Genomic DNA, 21,842 nt, shown 5'->3' with positions numbered 1-21,842 from the left:
AGTGGTGCTGACACAAGAGTTTAGTCTACAGAAAATGTAACGGTCTGTCTACATTCCCATCCTCACCTAACGCCATAAGGTCTGGATCGTGACTGACTTAATGACTTTACAAGTACAAGCATCTAAAAGGAGGTGACAGAATGAGGGAGCTTGGCAATACAAGCACAGGTGGTGCCAGCCGAGGTGGTCTGGGCATGTACTGGGATGCTTTCCTCAAAAAGAGTATAAGGCACATACTGGTAGGATTATATCTCTTACTTTTTCTGGGCATACAAAGTGAAGGACTGCAGGAAGTTACTACGGATAAGGTGGCCTTGTCAGCAAAGATTATTGTGTTGTTACTATGACCCAGGAAGGGGAAAAACAAGATGATGATGGTTAAAGGATGATTGAATAAATGAATATATGATTAATCTAAATCCTTGGAGAGATGCAGGTGCCTTGCAGATTACTGGTGCCTACTGATTAATTTTTTATAAGTATTTTAATGTATATTGACTATGAAAAATAAAAACATAAATCATTAACATGTCTATTGATTCCATGCCCAAATGCACAGAATATATCATTTAATACACTGCCTTTAATTAAAAAAAAAAAAAAAAAACAAAAACACACAAATTTCCTCTGTTTCTCATTGAGGCTGACGTGCCTCTCACGCTATCGCTTCGGCTCAGGCCTGTCTCCTAACCTTATTCTCTAACTCCTGTCCTTTCTGATTACTGCGGGTCATTCAGTAGGTCAGCTTGATTCAAGTGAGGCCAAATGGCTTGTGTGCATCAGAGCACCTCCAAGAAAATATCAATTTAGCTTCTGTTTAAAAACTAAAGGCAGTAATGCTGCAGGCTGAAATGACTGCACCCAAATCAATGCCTAATTTGAACATGGGAAAGACTGAACAGACTGGGGCTTTGGAGAGAAACCCACCCAGACTGCAGTTCAGCCAGTGTTGCAGTCCGTCATTCTCCGTAGATGTGTCATCGTGTTAAACACATATTTTAATAATTCTGATGTGAATGCTTGCAATTACAAAATTGTAAAATTAGTGATTTTTTTTTTAATTTTTTTTTTTTTTTAATTCCATTGATCACAGAGAAAGGGCAAATACACTACAGTTCCTCAACATTATTACTGTATGTGGGAAGCTCATTCATGGTAGATGTGAACCACACACAAAGGTGTACTTTTAGAATAGCAACAAAGCACACTGGTTACAAATTAGCAATGGGGATTTGGTTAAAAATGAATAGAATTATAGATGTAGTCCTGGAAAAAATAATGAATTATAATGAAGTGCTTGTTGAAGTACTTGAAGTAAGTGTTGTTCCTGGTTTGTGCCCGATGATTGCTGGGATAAGCTCCAGCTTCCCCATGCCCCTGCACTGGAAAAGCTTGTTAGGAAAAATGATGGATGGATGGAGCTGGTGGTGGATTTTAGGAGACCCAGGCCCCTCATGGACCCCATGATCATCAGCGGTGACTGTGTGCAGAGGGTACAGACCTATAAACACCTGGGAGTGCAGCTGGATGATAAACTGGACTGGACTGCCAATACTGATGCTCTGTGTAAGAGAGGACAGAGGCAACTATACTTCCTTAGAAGGCTGGCGTCCTTCAACATCTGCAGTAAGATGCTGCAGATGTTCTACCAGACAGTTGTGGCGAGTGCCCTCTTCTACACGGTGGTGTTCTGGGGAGGCAGCATAAAGAAGAGGGACGCCTCACGCCTGGACAAACTGGTGAGGAAGGCAGGCTCTATTGTAGGCATAGAGCTGGACAGTTTGACATCCGTGGCAGAGTGACGGGCACTGAGCAGGCTCCTGTCAGTCATGGAGAATCCACTGCATCCACTGAACAGGATCATCTCTAGACAGAGGAGCAGCTTCAGTGACAGACTGCTGTCACCATCCTGCTCCACTGACAGACTGAGGAGATCGTTCCTCCCCCACACTATGCGACTCTTCAATTTCACCTGGGGAGGTAAACATTAACATTATACAACATTATAGACTGTTATACCTGCATTTTTTATCACTCTTTAATTAATATTGTTTATTATCAGTATGCTGCTGGAGTATGTGAATTTCCCCTTGGGGATTAATAAAGTATCTATCTATCGAATTGTAGCATTTTAGATTTCAGGATGATATTACTCAAACGCTGGTGCTGTACAGAGAGTTTCTGCATTTAGACATGTTATCGGACAAGTGAAAAATTTTGGTATTTAGGGAAGCCTTCTACCATTCAAGTAAGCCCATACCAGTATACCAGTTCAGAAAAAAATATCACTACGCTTTTGCTGATAATAGACTGCTGCAGAGCAACGCAACTCTGTTTGGCATCATAAGTAAAATGGGACTTCCACCAGCAGCTAATGTCACTTTAGTACGTGAGCAATTCGCCATGCTAGTGTTTAAATCTGGCAGTGCCATTCTGAGGGTGAGCAAGTGAACCTCCTTGTGTGGAGCTGCAGATGTACTGGTCACTTCGCTGTTTTCCTTCACTGAACTGATGTTGTAAACACTGATAATGGTCAGCATGATCTCAGTTTTGAGACTCTCTCAACATGGCTGCCCTTTGATCCTGCCTCAACCTTTGCTTATGCATTTTTACTAGAAGCCCTGTTTGACTCTGCTCGCCTGGTATCAGTGGCTACTTGATCTTCCACACTTTTTCCCAACTCCGTGACCATGAAACTCCACCGGCATCCACACACCAAGCCCAGCGGATCTTAGCAAATGGAGAAAATGTGGTGAAGCTGCAGAGGTAGCAGTCTCTCAGCTGCCGCCATCCTATCCCCAGTGCTACAAACAGCAATAAGATCGTGGATCTCAGCCTCAGCACTCCTCAGCAACTCTTCTGAAGAGCAGAATAACTCCATTACTGGGCTTGCTGGCACTCAGCACTTTGCTAAGTCATGCAATAGGTCTGCTTTTCAACCTGCTCCTGACACCAATGTAGCACCGACGTGGAGTTCCAGAATGGATTCTCTTCCTCTTTATATGGCTCCTTCAGGTGGCTCACCATCCTTAAAAGGACTATTTGTTGTTGCAAGCCTGCCATTTTTATAGGCGCACCAGTGGCTGGATTTGGAATAGCAGCTGATACAATGGGTGACTCATCCTGAGCTAATGCAGCTTGATGGCACTGTTACAATATGAAGAACTGTGAATATCATCTCCAGTACAATAGTTCAAAACAATGTTAAAGATCAACTTTAACACTTCCACTTACCAGCTTTGATGGCATGTTCATCCATGGGGGGTTCAAACTATTATTTGCAAATTTACACATCTGCAGAGGTCTTACACCCCTAACCCTTGTGAATATAAAGGGGTTGCTGCAAATATTATATATATATATATATATATATATATATATATATATATATATATATATATATATATATATATATATATATATATATATATATATATATATATATATATATATATATATATATATATATATATATATATATATATACATACACACACACATACTAAGAAGATTTTATTGCATCATATAATTTTCAGTTAATTAATACTGCATTAACATTTTACATATTTCAGATGATTTTATTGAGGTTCACTCATCCCAATTTGATCCACTAAACCTGAGGATTTTACAGGTTAGGTTTGACTACAGAAACAGCTATGCAGCAATGTGATGGGTGACACCTGAGAACAACTTTGGACGCAGCAATTTATTTATGCATTCCGATGTTGTAAAACGTAACTAAGTTAAAGTGAGACAGTAGCTTAGTAAAATACATGTAATTCATGTCATGTAATTTTCTAACCTGTATAATCAAGACCAGGGTCATGTTTTTTGGGGCTGGAGCCTATCCCAGCTAGCACAGGGAGTGAGGCAGGAGAAAAACCCTGGACAGGGCACTAGTCCATCTTAGGGTGTACTCACTCACACACACACACACACACACACACACACACACACACACACACCCAACCCACCAGACACACACTAGGGCCAACTTAGTGTCTCCAGTTCACCTAACCTACATGTCTTTAGGCTGTGGGAGAAAACCAGTGCACCTTTAGAAAACCCACTCAGAGACAGGGAGAACATGGACAAGTATTTCAACCATCTTCCGATTCATTTATATAGTTTCAGGTGGTGAACTGGTGCCTCTTCAGGCAGCCCTAGGCACAAAGAAGGAACATGCCTTGGACAAGATGCTAATCCATTCCAGGGCGCACACACACATCATTCGTTCATTCATTCATTCATTCCAAGATTGCATCTTGTGTTGTGGCTCTCACAGCATGTGATCCTAGATGTGAAGCAGAAGAATATACGGATGGATTTACAACAATGCATTTATGAGCAGGTTTAACCTTCTCACTTGTAATGCTTCTTTTCAGCCATGTCATGTGGGCCTGCCCAACCTGTGTTTTCACTTCAATTGGAGACATTACAGCTCCATCAAAACAGGTTTCCATTACCCATTTAGGCCAAAAACACACTCATTCCTTCATTGTGCATAACATCATGGGAAGGACAGGACAATAAAACCTGAACACAGACAGTTGATACGCTCCAGACAGATTAGCTCTGTCATATTCAGTATGCATTCATGCATTAGTTGGATTGTTTTAATACAAATTAGCTGGCTAACGTGTCCTTTATCCAGTTTGTGTTACTTGCATTCTTCTTTTATTTTACAAGTCTCAGCCTTCAAGATATTTTATGCAAACACATGGCTCTTAGATATTATTAGTAATTAGACACAGCAGCTCACATACTGTAAATATACTGGCACATTTATGGGCAGTGTGGCTGCCAAGTCGAATTACAGCCCTGTCTTTTTGAAGAATGCTATGCATGATGAATGCAGCAGAAGAAATCCAGAACATAAATGCAGTGTCAATGAGATAATAAAGTGGGAAGAGGGACGGGCAGGCTTAAAAAAACATCAGGCTGCTTTCCAGGGTTACAGTAGGACTCTCCTGCTCAATGAATTGAAATTTTAAAAGAATTTAATAAAAAAATGCTGGATCTCAAAGAAGTGGATCAATTTACTTTAGGATTTAATCATTTTTAATGACATATGAACTCATTTTCAATACAGTATAAGAACACAGGAAATTTGACAGCCAAGAGGAGACCATTCAGCCCATCAAGCTTCTTGGTTTAGCTAAGTCAAGTCAAGTTGGCGAGCATGCACTGGTACAGTGCATTGCCGCACCCACTACACGTCGAAACAGCTCGGGATCCCGGCTGGCAGCCCCCCAGGCAGACACGCGGTCCAGTCCTACCCCCCGGAAAAGACCGTCTATCTGCTGCAGCCAGGTGTTACGTGGGCGACCCCTTGGCCTGGTCCAGCCACTTGGGTCCCCAACAATGAGGATCTTATGAGCCAGATCACCGTAATTGACGCTCCCTCTCAATTCAGGTAATGCGCCTTATTTGGGACTCCATGAGCAACTGCTCATTCGACACAAAGTCAAACCAACGGTACCCAAGGATTCTCCGGAGAGACACGGAACCAAAGGAGTCCAGTCTTCGTCTCAGGTCACTGGATAGTGTCCATGTCTCGCAACCACATAGCAAGAAGGGAAGCACCAGGACTCTAAAGACTTGGACCTTCGTCCTTTTGCATAGATATCGGGAGCGCCACACACCCCTTTCCAGCGACCTCGTGACCCCCCATGCTCTCCCAATCCATCTACTGACTTCACAGGAAGAGTCACCAGAGACATGAATGTCACTGCCAGGGTAAGTAAACCTCTCAACAAGGTCAACACTCTCTCCGCAAACAGACACACTGCTGATGGCTGTGCCCAAGAGGTCATTAAAGGCCTGGATCTTGGTTTTTATCCAGGAAACTCGCAAGCCCAGACACTCCGACTGCTCACTCAGTCTCTCAAGTGCCCTGATCAGAGCCTCCATTGACTCTGCGAAGATCACAGCATCGTCAGCAAAGTCAAGATCTGTGAATCTTTCTTCACCAACAGATGCCCCACAGCTGCTGGACCCCATGACCTAACCCAACACTCAGTCCATACAAGCATTGAACAGAGTAGGAGCAGAACACACCCCTGACAAACCCCAGAATCAACTGGGAAAAATGCAGAGGTCCTGCCTCCACTCTGCACAGCACTCACAGTACCAGCGTACAGGCCAGCCATGATGTCCCGCAACCTCGAGGGGATCCCGTGAACTCTCATGATGTCCCACAGGGCAGCTCAATCAACTGAGTCGAACACTTTGCGAAAATTGACAAAGGCTTCAAAGAAACTCTGCCGATATTTGCATTTGCACTGTATGAGAACCCTCAGTGCCAGGATGCGGTCGACGGTAGACTTCTTAGCCATAAAACCAGACTGTTCCGGTCGCTGGTAGGTGAGCAAGTGATCACAGATCCTATTGAGGATGACCCTAGCAAGGACCTTACCCAGCACCGAGAGCAGTGTTATCCCCCTGTAGCTGCAATCCACGCGATCACCCTTCCCTTTCCAGATAGGCATGACATGTCCCGTTTTCCAGTCAGTTGGGATGATGCCAGTCTCCCAAATGGAAGCAAACATTGCTTGCAATGCCAGAAGGACAGCCTTACCACCTGCATGGAGAAGTTCACCCCGGATACCACAGATCCCTGCAGCCCCCCCGGCTGGTTCACCACCTGTGCAATCTCAGTGACATTGGGTGGTTCACAGCTAATTGGAGGATCAGCCTCAAGGACCGTGGACCCAGAGATATCCAACATCCTAGCTGGAGGATCAGCTTTGAACAACTGCTCAAAGTAGCCAGCCCAGCGGGTCACAACTGCAGTGTCATCCGTAAGGACCATTCCATCAGCTGCCCTGACTGCGACTCTTCGAAGAACAGATTCAGGTTTAGCTAAGCTACCCCAATATCTCCCAATATCAATATCTCAAAGGTTGTCAAGATCTCTGCACAACTCCATGTCTTAGCAGCTGATTCCAGATTGCCAGTAAAGCATATAAGCATACCGCACAATTCAATAATTGCTCCAATTTCAGTAAATCCATATACAGTACAATAAATCAAATGACTGCCAAAACAACATCTCGTTGGAACATTTGCAGACTTTTAGGAAGGCAGTTGACACACTTCAGGCTGAATAATAAGTTAGGAGAAGAGTGCAGTGCAGTGTATTTATGAGGTGGCCATGATAGGTTAGCTCTGTGAAGAGAATTACTTGCATTCTGTTTTGTGTGTTGTATTTACCTCATTTTTGATGCCCATTGCACATGCAACCTACTTGGAAGGGGGTGTCTCTCTGAATTGACCTTCTTAAGATTTCATTCATTTTTGTTCTCCTTACAAGGTTTTTATTTGGGAGAATTTTCTTTTGTTCTTAGGGCTGTCAAAAACAGGACCTGTTACACCACAATGAGACTACCCTGTGTGTAATTTTGGGCTTTACAAGAAATACATTGTTGTTGTTGTTGTTGTTGTGGCCTCATAAATGCAACCCAAAGTGTCTTCCTCCGTAGCCTGACTAAAAACTGAGGGCAGAGAATTGAGGAGTAGTGCAGATCTGTGTTATCAGATCATGAGAACTTGAATTTGCTCCAATGAATGTAAATAAAACTGCCATTATGGTGAATACTGTACAAATTACTAAAATTAACTACACCTTTCAGTATTTGTGAAGAGTGCCCTTCCAGTACTGATAAAGAATGAGAAGTGAGGAGGACTGTGAGCGGGACACCTGAGGTCTTCTTGTCTTTGGTCTACTTTGTCATTCAGCTGGCAGATTATCTGAAAGCCATGTACGGGCTCTATGAAGAACTTACAGTATGAACAGTCCGCTCCAGTTTAGGATTAGTAATTTTTGATCAGTCCCCTACTTTGTTTGTACACTTAGACTGTTTGAATTTGTTTTCTGTAAATGATTTATGCTGCCGCAAGAACATTTAAACCTTCCAAACCAGACAATCTGCTGAGTTAGCATGAGAGTGCCAGAATGCCGTCTGACACTACTATTGATTTAAAATCCTTCAAGTATTAGCCTCATTTTGAATTCAGCTTTTCATTTCTGAACCATGCTGACCTTCAGGCTGCATACTGATCCTTTTTACTCAATTTCAAAAAGCTTTCATTAGATTTCCTAAAATTATTCTATGGCTAAAGTCTCAGATATTTCATTATATGGCAGCTTCAGTAATTGTCAGAAAATAAAGCTTGAAAACTGTTTTCATTCTTTCCTTTTTATATGTAAAATGTCAGCTAAACCTTAGATTCTTTCTGTTTTGGAACCACCTTATTCTATTACAAGGTTGCAGAGAGCAAGGATTTAATCCAAACATGGACAACTCTTTATATCAGTTCAATATATGATATAAGCACCAATCGACCTAACACAGTGTCTTTGAGATGTGCAAGCAAAAAATGAGAATTCAGAGAAAAAATTCCACAAACAAACCTGAAGAACAGGAAACAAGGCCCAGACGGCGGCCTTTGGGCAGTGGCGCTAGTTACTATACCACCTGATACTAGTATGTAGTGCTGCCAAAATATTAGACAGACAGACAGACAACTAGGAAAGACACCATATAATGGAAAGAGTTAATGGTAATAGATACAGAGAGACAGATAGAAAAGGCAGTTTATAATGTGAATAATTACATTTAGATACAGTATACAGATAGGCAGATAGATAGATAGATAGATATGAAAGGCACTATATAATAGATAGATAGATATGAAAGGCACTATATAATAGATCGATAGATAGATAGATATTAAAAGGCACTATATAAGGGATAGATAGATAGATAGATAGATAGATAGATAGATAGATAGATAGATAGATAGATATGAAAGGCACTATATAATAGATAGATAGATAGATAGATAGATAGATAGATAGATAGATAGATAGATAGATATGAAAGGCACTATATAATAGATAGATATGAAAAGGCACTATATAAGGGATAGATAGATATGAAAGGCACTATATAATAGATATTAAAAGGCACTATATAAGGGATAGATAGATAGATAGATAGATAGATAGATAGATAGATAGATAGATAGATAGATAGATAGATAGATAGATAGATAGATAGATAGATAGATAGATAGATATTAAAAGGCACTATATAAGGGATAGATAGATAGATAGATAGATATGAAAGGTACTATATAATAGATATTAAAAGGCACTATATAAGGGATAGATAGATAGATAGATAGATAGATAGATAGATAGATATGTGAAAGGCACTATATGATAGATAGATAGATAGATAGAGAGATAGATAGATAGATAGATAGAGAGATAGATAGATAGATAGATAGATGGATATAGATAGATAGATAGATAGATAGATAGATAGATAGATAGATAGATGGATATGAAAGGCACTATATAATAGATAGATAGATAGATAGATAGATAGATAATGAAAGGCACTATATGACAGATAGATAGATAGATAGATAGATAGATAGATAGATATTAAAGGCACAATATGATAGATCAATAGGTATGAAGACAAAGGCATATTAGACATTCATCAATTCTCTTAACGTACTTATTGACTAACAGATAGGACCAAAGGGAGGCAGGTTAGATCTGACAGCATTTATCCAAAAACATAATCAATCAGCAACATTTCAGAGGAATTAGTTTTATTTAAAAATAGTTTTCCTTAAATACAGGGTTAACAATAACTTCCAAAACTAAGGGCTCCTTTTTATTAAAATTTGGAATATTTAATCTTGCTAGCTTTTAGGAAAGCCATTGTTTAACTTGCCTTCCTCTGCACCTCCCACGTTTCTTTCTATTCACTACAATGACGTGGCCTATTTTTAAAACCTGTTGAGTAATGGAATTTCTAATAATGAAAGGATTTCAAAAATAGACTGCCATAGGCTGATCCCTTGCAGTGAATTTTGGAAAATATACAATAACCTCTGCTACCTTCCCAGAATGAAAAGGATTTCTTTGTGACATTTTAAATGCAATATTCGAGACCTTTATGAAGTCCTTGTGACCTAATATGCAGAATTTTTACGCTTCCTTAATAAGATGCCCTCCATTGTATGTCAGAAACCTTTAAATTAGGTTTGAACTTCCTGTTACTATAAATGATCAGTTTTGAAAAAGCAGCTGGCATAGAGCTTAAACTTATCATAAGTAAAGATGTGAAGTGTATAATCAACATGTGCCTTGTGATGCTGTGCTATAAAGGCTGAGTAAAGAATCAAGTGATTCTTCTTACCTTTTGCCTGTTTGTGTCTGCGCTCTTAAGCGTGTTTATCTATCTGAAGTTTTTTTCTTTTTTGTTTTTCCCTCCATCACAAAGGCTCTGTCCAGTTTTTAACTGTGGGGTTCTCAGTGCTTGACGGATTTTCATTCCCAATGATTTCTTAATTAGATGTCAATATTTGGTGTTAATGGAACTCCCATTTTTTTTAATTCTAAAGCTTGTTAGTGTTTTCATTCTGCTAAGTCAGATCTTCCTAATGCTGTGGGATTTTGCTTTTCTGAGAACATCAGATAATGTTCAGTGGACTGGAGTAGATCAGTAACTCTCGGACCTTCTCTTATTTGCACTGTGATTTTTAACAAATGCTTTATAAGGAACACGCACAGGTGTCTGTTGCTTGGCCAGCTATTGGCTCCTTTCTCATTTGTGTTTCATTTTTATTCATCAGTTTACTAAATAAATGCAAGGCAGTTGGGTAAATGCACCTGACTTGTAACAAACCAAATGAATGAAAACTGCATCTAAAAAAGTCTGTTATATTCGAAACAATTACTGGCTTCTAATTAAGAAAGTATTTTAACAAAAACCTGCTGAGTCTGAGGACCGCTCACCCTTCACAGTGAGGTGCTGGATGGGCCACTTTTAGAAGTGGGTGGTGCAGGACGTTTGCCTATTCAGATGTTCTGTTAACATGTTGTTAAGATACATCATTAGTCCGCCTGATTCAGAGCAGGATAACTCCCGACTAATGATGATAGTTTATTTCACATGAGTTGTGGTGTTTTGATGTTCCTACTTTTCTGTAATGGTTTTATCAGAAGCTTTTCCACCTTATTATGTTAATAACATTGTGGACAAAGGTATTGTACTGAAGTGCGTAGTTAGCTGTCCTTATAGGGTAAGGGTCTGACATCTCCAACATCACACCACAAGTATCTTCAAAAATGCATATGGATGTCATGGATGGAGACAATGGCTTCAGTTTTGTCCCATTATCACATCTGTACTGTGTGTATTGTCTGGAGCCCAGCTGATTAGTCATGTGGCAGATCAGATCAGATGATAATGGGGCTCAGTAAACCTAACCGGCATTGTCATAAGGGACACTGATCAGGCGCTGGCATTCACAGTGACTAAACTCTACAAAATGTGCAGGATTCTGCACACGCACACACACACACACAAACTGTGTGATCTCTAAACTGGAGGAAATGACAGTCGAGAAAGCTGTTGTGATTTCACAGAGCAGAAAAGCCTTATTTGTTCTTAGGGAATAAATATATTGTGTACACAATGCCAATGTCAAAAGATTGTTCTCTAAGCTTAGCTAAAAGTTGATTAATATCAAGGAGCTTCATACAAAAGATAAAAGAAAAGTCAAAGAGCTATTGACTGTTGAAAACGCTGATAGACTTCAATTCATAAATGATTGCTGGTCACGCTCTCCTCATTCTTTTAATGCACACTAGAAGACAGACCAAATGATTTTGAATGTAAAAACCACAACGGCAGCCCCTTCAGAGAGCACATCTCTGAAGTGTTTGTGACAATGTTGGACTTGGGGGACGCGTTCTACTGGTGCTGTGTGACAGTAGGTGAAGCACAATGAACAGCCTGCAGCTTACTGAAATGCCAGACCTATGCTGCTCTGCACTCCAGCAACAGCTTGTTATAAATGATGGGTCTGAATCTCAAAAACTTGGGAAAGACATCTTGACCAATCTTCAGAGGTGTGCTGCACACTTCCATCATTCAGTGGCTGCCCAACAGCACCTTGGCCTGCCCATATACTATAGAAGCAGTTCCAACGTGATGGAATTTCACACTACATATAATGCAAAGGATGCTGGAACAGAAGAGAGCATTGATAGCATATAAGTGACGATAGACATTTCACTTGGCCAACTGCTGATGAATGGAATGTTATAGGCAACCAGGTAGACATTCACAGCCCATTTGAGGAGATAACAATTGAAGTTAGCATGCAGGATACATCTACCTCATGAATCCTGCCAGCAGTTTAAGTTTTGAAAGATCCTTCAGTGTGTTGGGCCCCACACCCGGGAAGTTCTGACGATGAGGAAAACCATCAAAAGAGTCTTGAACAGAGAATTCAAACATGGGTGTGAGGAAAAAGGTTGCCCTTGGATGTCTGCCTGACCCTCTTTAGAAAGACAGGCCATTGAATGAAAAGCTCAAATCCAAGTTTAAAGCCTAGATAGACAAAGAAGTATTGAGGGCTGCATGACCTGAGAGATCATCAGTAGGTGCTCCAGAAGAGAAAAGACCAAAGATGGACAAGACTCTGTCTGTACTGGACAACCTTTATGAGACCATACTGTTCTCAGAGACCCATCCTGAATCAGTTGCACCTGAAGGTGTCTACAAATCCTTTGAGTGGCAGAGACTCAACTGGATCTGCTTTAAGTCTTCTCTGTGTAGGTAAAGCAATGTTTCGCTTGTCCACCATCGTCAAGGTACAATAAGCGGGTGTTCAGTGTTAAGGGCATCATTTATGAGGACAAGAGGCTCTCTCACCATGGCGAAAATGTGGAGAAGCTGGACGTCCTGTGTTATAACCTCCCTTTACTGGAATGGGTGAATTAGTTTGACTGTGTTACTCATATTAGCTACACTTTACTATAATTTAGACTTTTTGTTTCATCTATTATTTTGTAAACAGAACATGCAGTAATTTATCTTATTTAATTATACTGATATAGTTTAATTCAGAGGTACATTGTTCTTGCTATATATACTGTAATCTATGTGGCATATTTAATTTTCTGAATAATTGTTGATTGACACTTTTTTGAACATATTTAAACAAATCTAACTTGTATGCATATTTTGTTATGAAATATTGCTTATTGGAAATCACAGACTCTGTTTATCAGCATTGGCTGCAACATCAATGATCGGTCAAGCGCTAGTAATGTCCTTTCCCAACTTCTCTTTAATGGGTAACTGCACCTTGAAACACTCCCATTTTGACAAGCCTCCCAGTGCATGTGGTCCAAGAGTCTGGCACCCTAATAACCTTTAAAAGCAGCTATACTTCGTTGTCTAGCCTCATAAAGATGTCCAGGTTATTTTTCCCTCATTCTTACAGCATTGCACTTTACTCCAGGTCTGTTAGCACTCCTGGCTGACAAACCACACATTTCCAATTAGAAAGATTTATGTACTTTTGCCATTTGAGTGCGAATGATCTGAAAACTCTAATGTGAGTGGAAGACGTTGAAAATGAGACCAGCAGCGTTTGTACATTTATCTATAGTAAGGCTCAGGGCCGGATTTAGACTTGATAAGGCCCTAAGCTATTTGAGACATGGGGCCCTTTATAAGTCCAGATATTCTATGTAAGTGCCAAATATGATTTGTTTTGGGGGCCCTAAGCTATAGCTTGTGTAGCTTATACGTAAATCCTGCACTGGTAAGCCTTAGCCACACTAACCTTTCCATTCACTCACGAGTCAGGTTGGACTCGATCAGCATGCTGTGTATGGATGGCCTCTGGCTGTTTTAATTTTCTGTAACTGTGATGTGAAAGCCAAGCAGAGAGCAGGTCTCTATGGTACGTAGTAAATGATCTAGATGAAGGACGTGTATGTTCAAACAAAACCAAAATGAATTTATACGGTGCAAAGAGTCAAATTAATGATAAATTTAGAAATCTAAGCAGATGTTTCCCAGAAACAATGCATATGCTCAAACAGTGCTGTTGTATACACATCTACTGATAAACAGTAAGGTGATGAGGGATAACAAACTGATCGATCCCGAATATTGGATGAATTTCATCCTGTGGTGTGAATTTAAAAAATTATTTTCTATCAATATGTTAAAATTTGTGAAAACATTTCGATAAATAAATGTGCACATTTTGGCACACAAAAGAAAACAGAAAGTGAGATTTTATTTTTGGTTGTTAGTGTGTTAAAGGAAAGCTCTTTGCGTATGGACTTATATTTGAACTTTGTATAGTAAATGAGTTGAAGCTCCTTTAGAAATATTACCCAGAGGGATGTAAGTCACTGACACATTAAGTGGGTTTAAAAATTTACCAACTGCATGTTGAAAGCCACCGATTTGAAATTGGGGGAGGACAGAGCACCCATGGCTTGTCCTGTGTTTGCCAGGATGCGGTGTGGGAAAGTGAGTGGGAAAGAAGAAGATGTTTTATCAGTTGAAGCCACAGAAGTTCATACCTGTTATCTAAACTATCCGAGTAGCTCAGTGGTAACAGCGGTTTGGGCAGATTATAGGTAAACCTTTAACCATACTGTAAATAATCATTCATACATTTGGTTTTTGACGCAAAATGTATTTGAACATTATACAAGAAATGTTATTCTGGTTATGTCTAAAGAAACCATTTTCAGCAGGGATATAGACTTTTAGCCATCGTAGCCACTTCTAAAGGTATTTCATTTTACCCAAACAGGGGAGGTTGCACACTTTTTTGCCCTGCTTTATGATGTGAATTGGTTTGCGTGACTACATGGAATGGCAGTTTAGATACAGAATAACAAAAAGATTCCCCATCTCTATGGAAAAGTGTGGTAAATCATGATACTGTATACCCATTTGAGCAGTGGCAAAGCATAAATTAAATAAAAGGGCAACAATGGGAAAGCAAAGGGCTCAAACAGAAAACTCCAAATGCTGCAGATTTTGTTGATGACATATTGAAACTGATATCACATTACAGTCGGAGGAGATGTCAGTCTCGTCACTGGAGGATGTCAGCTTTCGGGACTAGAAATATCAGATTAGACGACCGCGTGACGAATTTCCAGCACAGTTTCACATTTTCAATGTATTGCAAGCTTGCCCATTTTTCTGAATCCAAATAATGTGCTGCCTAATGAAGTCGGTACTCATCTGAAGGCTTCACAGATACTGCAAGTTCATCCAAAATCTCAGCCCTTTTTTCTTTTGCTCCATTCTATCGTGGTGCGTAAAACACAAAACATCAGACAAACGAGTCTCTCTTCTGTTTGTCAGGTCCAAAACAGCCATCAATCTGTATTGTTTGTCGCTACCATGATATCCATTGCAGTTCTTGCTAAGTGCTCATTGTTTTTTTTTAACAGCCCGGCCCTTATGACTTAAGATGAAATCGGACTTGTTTGTTTTTGTTGGGGTGAGTTGGTGTCTGGTTGGATTTGGGCTCTGAATATGTCAGGATGCTGTGACTGCCTCCGACTCACTAAAATGATATAAAAAATAATGCAACTGAAATAATAATTAATAGTAAATAATAGTGGAGCTGAAAAATCACTGGAAAAGTTGTGTAATGTGACATGTCCTTAAGGTTTCCTTGCATCTCTTGGAGCAGCTGCTCATTTGCTTATACCCACGCGATCAATCGGACGTGTCTGTTTGGCCTCAGCTGTGACACCAGGGAAGACAACCTGTTGAAAAATGTTAATGCTGGAGCGAGCCATTAAACGTACTTACTATGCAGGCGTAATGTCATTCAAACTTTTTTCAAACTGGTGGGGAAGAACCATCACCAAAAAGTAAAGAATAAATGCTTGTAATAGAAGGAACAAACAATCTGCTTAAGGATTAAACTGGAATAGAGTGGCGGTTAGTGGGTTTGAACCCTGGCCTGCACATTGTCTGTGTGAAGCTGCACACTTTCCTGTGCTTGTGTGGCGTGTGTGTTTTTCCCCTTAAGTTCTTCTCTTACATCAACAGGCACAGAGAGATAGGCTGCTTCTTGCCTGGTGTCCACGCTCATTAGAGTAAATGTTGGCTCCCGCTCCCCTTCACTGCACTCCCTGCAGCTCTGTGCTGATCTTTACCGTTGTCAATAGGCAGGAAATACCTTAGCTTAACTGCAAGAGTTTCTTTATTTGGAAAATGTCAGTCGTGGCAGATTACTTGAGGATTAGAATCTTCAGCCGTGTAGGTTATAGTCCAATGCCTTAATTATTCTGCATGGCAGTAAGGCTTGGGTTAAGCAGTTGAGAAATGCCTTTAACATTTTACCACCAGCCTCCATCATAAAGATTCAAATTTGGATATAAAATAATTTACTTAATAAAAACCAGTCAGACATCCTAATATGTAACGTGTGACATTACCTTGGCTCGGATTGCTAAGAAATCAGAAGCAACAGTAATTGAATATTAGAGTCAATGAAGGCTTCTTGATACTAACTATATCATTTCTGCAACAGCTTTGATGTCAAAAATTACATAACAGCTTAATGCCAGTTGGGCACAAAATTCCTTCTCTGGCCTTTGGTGTCCTTTCTTTGGATCCTGGATGTTCTTGATATTCCTTCTAATTCCTAAACCAATATTCTTATCAGCTTTTTTTTCTAGGACACTGATACTTCAAAGGGTTTTGCATTCAAACCTGGCATGAACAGATTTGCAGCATTAAAAAAAAAAAAAAAAAAAAAGAAAATTGGATTTAGGTTGGTAAAAGCTCCAGGGACCTATCTGCTTAGCCCAAGAAAATATATTTGAGAAATACAATTTATGCAGGAAGTCATGGAGATTAGTAGTCTTTGGAGTACGCACTGGATGCTCATTAAATTGTTATCTCTTTCACACATGAGCACATTTTGGCTAGATTTGGGAGAGAGTGAGCTAATGAAAGTTGGCCCGCAGCCTCGAAAAGCAACATTTTATCACTGCCTTTAGGGTGGGCACTCTTTGTTCGGCAGGAGAATCACCGCTGCCAATTTCAATGAGATCAACTCCCACCTCCGAGATAAATACGTCTGGGCTTAATGAAACCCAAATTGTGGGAAAGTCAATGTCACACACAAGGTTACACTGTAAGGCCTGAGGGGAGTTCTTACCTCTTGTGGCAACTCTAGCTTTGAGCGGTCAGTTCCTTCTTTGGACTGAAGTCCCATCAGGTAGGGGACTGGGGCATCAAGGAAGTGAAGAAGCGAAGCTGGGAGGATAGGGACATAAACGTGTTGCCACTGGAATGGGAAAAGAAGTGCAGTAATCCCTTCAGCCACTGTCATCAGGCGCTGGTAATCTGTCAAGAGATGCACAACAAATCATTTCAGGGTAGATTTCTAAATTCTGAAAGCAGCATTAGTAAAGAAAACGTCACTGTGTGTTTGCATGGCAAAGATAAGATATTTCATATTTCATCAAAGTGATCTGCTGGACTGGCATCTGGCTACAAGTCGGCCTGGTTTGAGGAAGCAACAGTTTCTACCAAGATACCTGAAGATGTAAGCAGGAAAAAATTACATACACGACTTTTACCGTTTTCTTTTTCCCATACTTCCCGTGCAACTCTAGGCAGGTGAAGCCAACTCAGTCAGAGTCACACAGGGAGTCAAAGGTGGGGACTGAACCTGAGATCTTCTCCAATACAGTTGTGACAGATAGGGGGCACTGTCATCCCCTTGAACCCTCAGACCAGACACCAGATAAAAGTCCAAATTCTGACTTTATTACAATAATAATGTGCACAAAGCACCTCCACTACACAATAAACAATCAATAATCAAATACAATCTTCCACTCCCAGACGCGTTGTCACCCTTCCTCCCAACTCAGCTCAACTCGCTGGGGTTTCCCATAATCCTTTATAGTCCTTGATCCAGAAGTGCTTCTATCCTTCAGTCCATGTGATCCTTCTTCTCTTTAGCCCGGAAGTATGTCATCTCCTCTGTCCCTGTGACTGGTAATTACGTCCGGGCTATACGAACGATAGAAGTCTCTGAGCCTCCCTGCAGCGTCCCCTGGTGGCCCCCATGGTATCAAGCAGGGCTGTGCATTAAAACTCCAAGGTCCATGAGGCCCTGCTGGAATTCGGGACACCTCCATGTTGCAGGGAGGGCTCCATCTGGCGACTTGGAGGTATTGGCCGGCCATATATCACACAGTTCAATGTCTGCCTAGTCACTGCATATGTGGAGTACTCAATTTCTTTCATTATTTCTGTAGTTTTTGCACTCACATCCCAAAAATGTACATATTAGGTTAGCCAGTGATACTATATTGGCTTTGTAAAAGCAAGCGTGAACGCTCTGTACTCAGTAATGCCAGGATAGATCCCAGCTCCCCATGACCCTCATATGGACAAGCAGTTTCACAAAATGGATTTAAAGAAAGATTGTAAATGACTTTTTACATTGAATTAAATCTCTTTAAGCACAGGAAAGTGTGGCTCCTTTCTAAATCAGGTCCGTCACTCAAAAGCGCAGCTCACACTCGCAGCACTCATAGCAAGCACTGTGAACTAAGCAGTGGGTATGAGAGAGAAATTCTCAGGAAGAGCAAATGAACTCTGCTGCCTTTAGGACTTTGTCTCTACCGAGACTGTACCAAGTCCAATGGCCCTTTCATGTCATGAATGTTTAAAGTCAAAACTGCAATCAGCCAGACATCATGAGCTTGAATAGCAGTCCTAGTGTAAAACTGGATGGAAATTCTCTGCAGATGAACTTGTTACTATCTTCATTCAGCTACACAGGTCACTGGAATATATGCAGCCTAACCTTCCCAAACAATTTCCAGAAATCCAGTGGATTTGTGTAAGTTGCAATATTAGTTGTTTGTTACTTAGATATTGTGTTTTGTCATCGTTGCAAATAATTCTATATTGATGGTGGATACTGTGCTTGGTCTCTGCTGATACTGCTTGTATGTTTTAGCCTTTTCAACTGACTGATTTCAGGTAAATGGATGAGGCTTGAAAGACTTGACATGCTGAACATGAGCTAAATATTATGGGAAAGTTGAAAGGCAAAGAAGGACCTTAGAATGTTTTGTATAGGCAATCTCTTTGCAGCTCTGTACCACTTTTCACTCCCTGACTGTGTTAATGTCTTAGTAACATTCTTGAGTTTTGAGAAACTATAAAAATATTAACTGCTTTACTAGCAAACAGAAAGCCAGGTGATCACTTTTTGGTGAGAAATGTGGGAGAGACTGGCTACCTTTTATTAGAACCTTTGCAGAAAGTTCACTTTTCAGTTTAGTTTTAGTTCAGTTGGGTGTTTTATTGCCTTTTGAGGGAAGCCACAAACATTTAAATGGAGCTTCCTATCTGCTAAGCCACTGGACACTTTACAGGGAGCTCTGTCACCAGTAAGAAATCTTTCTATTCACTTTTTAAATAAGGACATACAGAATAATCTTTACCTAAGGAAATGGGCCATCTGAGACTGAATGATGACTGCATGAACTCACCCAGGTTGTATAATTCTTTGTGTTCCTTATATTTGATTATATATACAGTAATCCCTCGCTATATCGCGCTTCGACTTTCGCAGGTTCACTCTATCGCGGATTTTAAATGTAAGCATATCTAAATATATATCACAAATTTTTCGCCGGTTCGCAGATTTCTGCGGACAATGGGTCTTTTAATTTATGGTACATGCTTCCTCAGTTTGTTTGCCCAGTTGATTTCATACAATGGACGCTATTGGCGGATGGCTTAGAAGCTACCCAATCAGAGCACGTATTACATATTAACTAAAACTCCTCAATGATATACAATGTGCTTCCCGCACGATGCTCGATTGTTTGCTTGTCTCTCTCTCACCCTCTCTGACATTCTCTGCGCCTGACGATAAGATCTATTTGCATTCTTTTAATTGTAAGAAAGCACTGTCATCTCTGTCTTGTCATGGAGCACAGTTTAAACTTTTGACTAAAGGGTGTTACTTCATGTCCAGAGGGCTCTAATAATGTTAACAATGTGGGAGAGTTTAGAAGGGCTTAAAATATATAAAAATAACCATACAAACATATGGTTTCTACTTCACGGATTTTCATCTATCGCGGGGGGTTCTGGAATGCAACCCCTGCGATCGAGGAGGGATTACTGTATTAGGGAGCAGGTTGAGGAGACTCTGGAGAGGTGGAGATCTGCTCCAGAGAGGAGAGGAATGAAGGTCAGTAGGAACAAGACAGAATACATGTGTATAAATGAGAGGGAGGTTAGTGGTATGGTAAGGATGCAAGGAGTAGAGTTGGCGAAGGTGGATCAGTTTAAATACTTGGGATCAACAGTACAAAGTAATGGGGATTGTGGAGGACAGGTGAAGAAAAGAGAGCTAGCAGGGTGGAATGGGTGGAGAAGAGTGTCCAGAGTAATTTGTGACAGACAGGTATCAGCAAGAGTGAAAGTGAAGGTCTACAGGACGGTAGTGAGACCAGCTATGTTATATGGGTTGGACACGGTGGCACTGACCAGAAAGCAGGAGACAGAGCTGGAGCTGGCAGAGTTAAAGATGCTAAGATTTGCATTGGGTGTGATGAGGATGAACAGGATTAGAAATGAGTACATTAGAGGGTCAGCTCAAGTTGGACGGCTGAGAGACACAGTCAGAGAGGCGAGATTGTGTTGGTTTAGACATGTGCAGAGGAGAGATGCTGGGTATATTGGGAGAAGGATGGTAAGGATAGAGCTGCCAGGGAAGAGGAAAAGAAGAAGACCTTAGAGAACATTTATGGATGTGGTGAGAGAGGACATGCAGGTGATGGGTGTAACAGAACAAGATGCAGAGGACAGAAAGATATGGAAGAAGATGATCCGCTGTGGTGACCCCTAATGGGAGCAGCCCAAAAGAAGGATATAAATTTTAAGTAAAGGTTTAAACATAATGTCTCTGTCCGATTATTCATTACTACTGTAGCCTAGCTGAGAGGCTAAGATTGATCATTCCTTGTCTAACTGTAGTCCCCTAAGGGCACAAAGGATGCTATGTGAAGTTCTCTACTGGTGTTAAACTGGGTTGAAGAAGAGAAAATAAAAGACAGCTCCAATTTGTGAGCAACAAGCCATAGAGGGCCCGAGGGCGGACTATGCAGTGTACAATAAGGGCAGTGAGACAGGTAAGAGATTCCAGATAACAGTTACATAGCTGATTTTGACACTGATTCCTATTTCCGATTAAGAAAAGAGTATAAGAGGGCATTAGCAGTGATTTTCAATCATAGTCTTAATTAACATGAGCCCAACGAGTCAGAGCAGTTGGCAGTGTGCTCCTGTGAAACTGGTCACAAAATTTGACATGACCAGCGACTCACATTAACTAGTATGTGACTCTGACGCTTGATTTTGTCCTTAGTCATAGGGACGGGCTCTGTGTGCATGAGAGCTGACAACCGATGAGTGCTCATCGGAAGTACAAGTCATAGAATGCAGCAGCAAGGAATAAGGAAGGCAGTTGTTTTGGACTTCACAAACAGAACAGAACCTTGTGGTGTGTAATACATCAGACGTCAGAGAGACAACAGAGTGGAAGAAAGAGAACACAAAGGGCTGGGACTGGGGATGAACTAGCCGCTAGCTGTTAACCCTTTGTACAGCATCTACTCCAGCAGGCAGCATGCTATTGCCTGCCACAAAAAGGTGCAAACACGACTGCTAAATGTGACATGTGCAGCGATTTTCAGTCATTTAAACTGACATGGTCCAGTGACAAGATCAGCAACTGCAGCTGGCAATTTGATATACCCCACAACTAGAGGTTGCATGATGTGACATTGGCTTTTCATACATGTCACAAGTGATCTGATAACATCATAAGACACATCTGTTGTACCATGACTGTAATATCAAGACAAACTAGAAACAGTAGCAAAAGAGTTGTTAAGTCTGATATGATTGTATGGAATGTGGTTT

General features: G+C 40.8%; 1 protein-coding gene across 5 annotated transcripts in view; it reads right to left on the bottom strand.

The window, feature by feature from the left end:
- Positions 1–21,842, bottom strand: part of dennd5b (DENN/MADD domain containing 5B) — a 308,333-nt gene that overhangs the window by 93,120 nt on the left and 193,371 nt on the right. For all 5 annotated transcript variants that reach the window (XM_039761841.1, XM_039761842.1, XM_039761843.1 and 2 more), the window contains one exon: positions 17,038–17,225. In XM_039761841.1, coding sequence (XP_039617775.1) covers positions 17,038–17,225 — 188 coding nt within the window. The remainder of the gene's footprint in view (positions 1–17,037; positions 17,226–21,842) is intronic.

This window comes from Polypterus senegalus, chromosome 8 (genome assembly GCF_016835505.1).
Source record: "Polypterus senegalus isolate Bchr_013 chromosome 8, ASM1683550v1, whole genome shotgun sequence".
NCBI lineage: Eukaryota > Metazoa > Chordata > Cladistia > Polypteriformes > Polypteridae > Polypterus > Polypterus senegalus.
The sequence above is the reverse complement of the archived record's forward strand: the minus strand, read 5'-3'. Positions and strand labels throughout refer to the sequence as shown.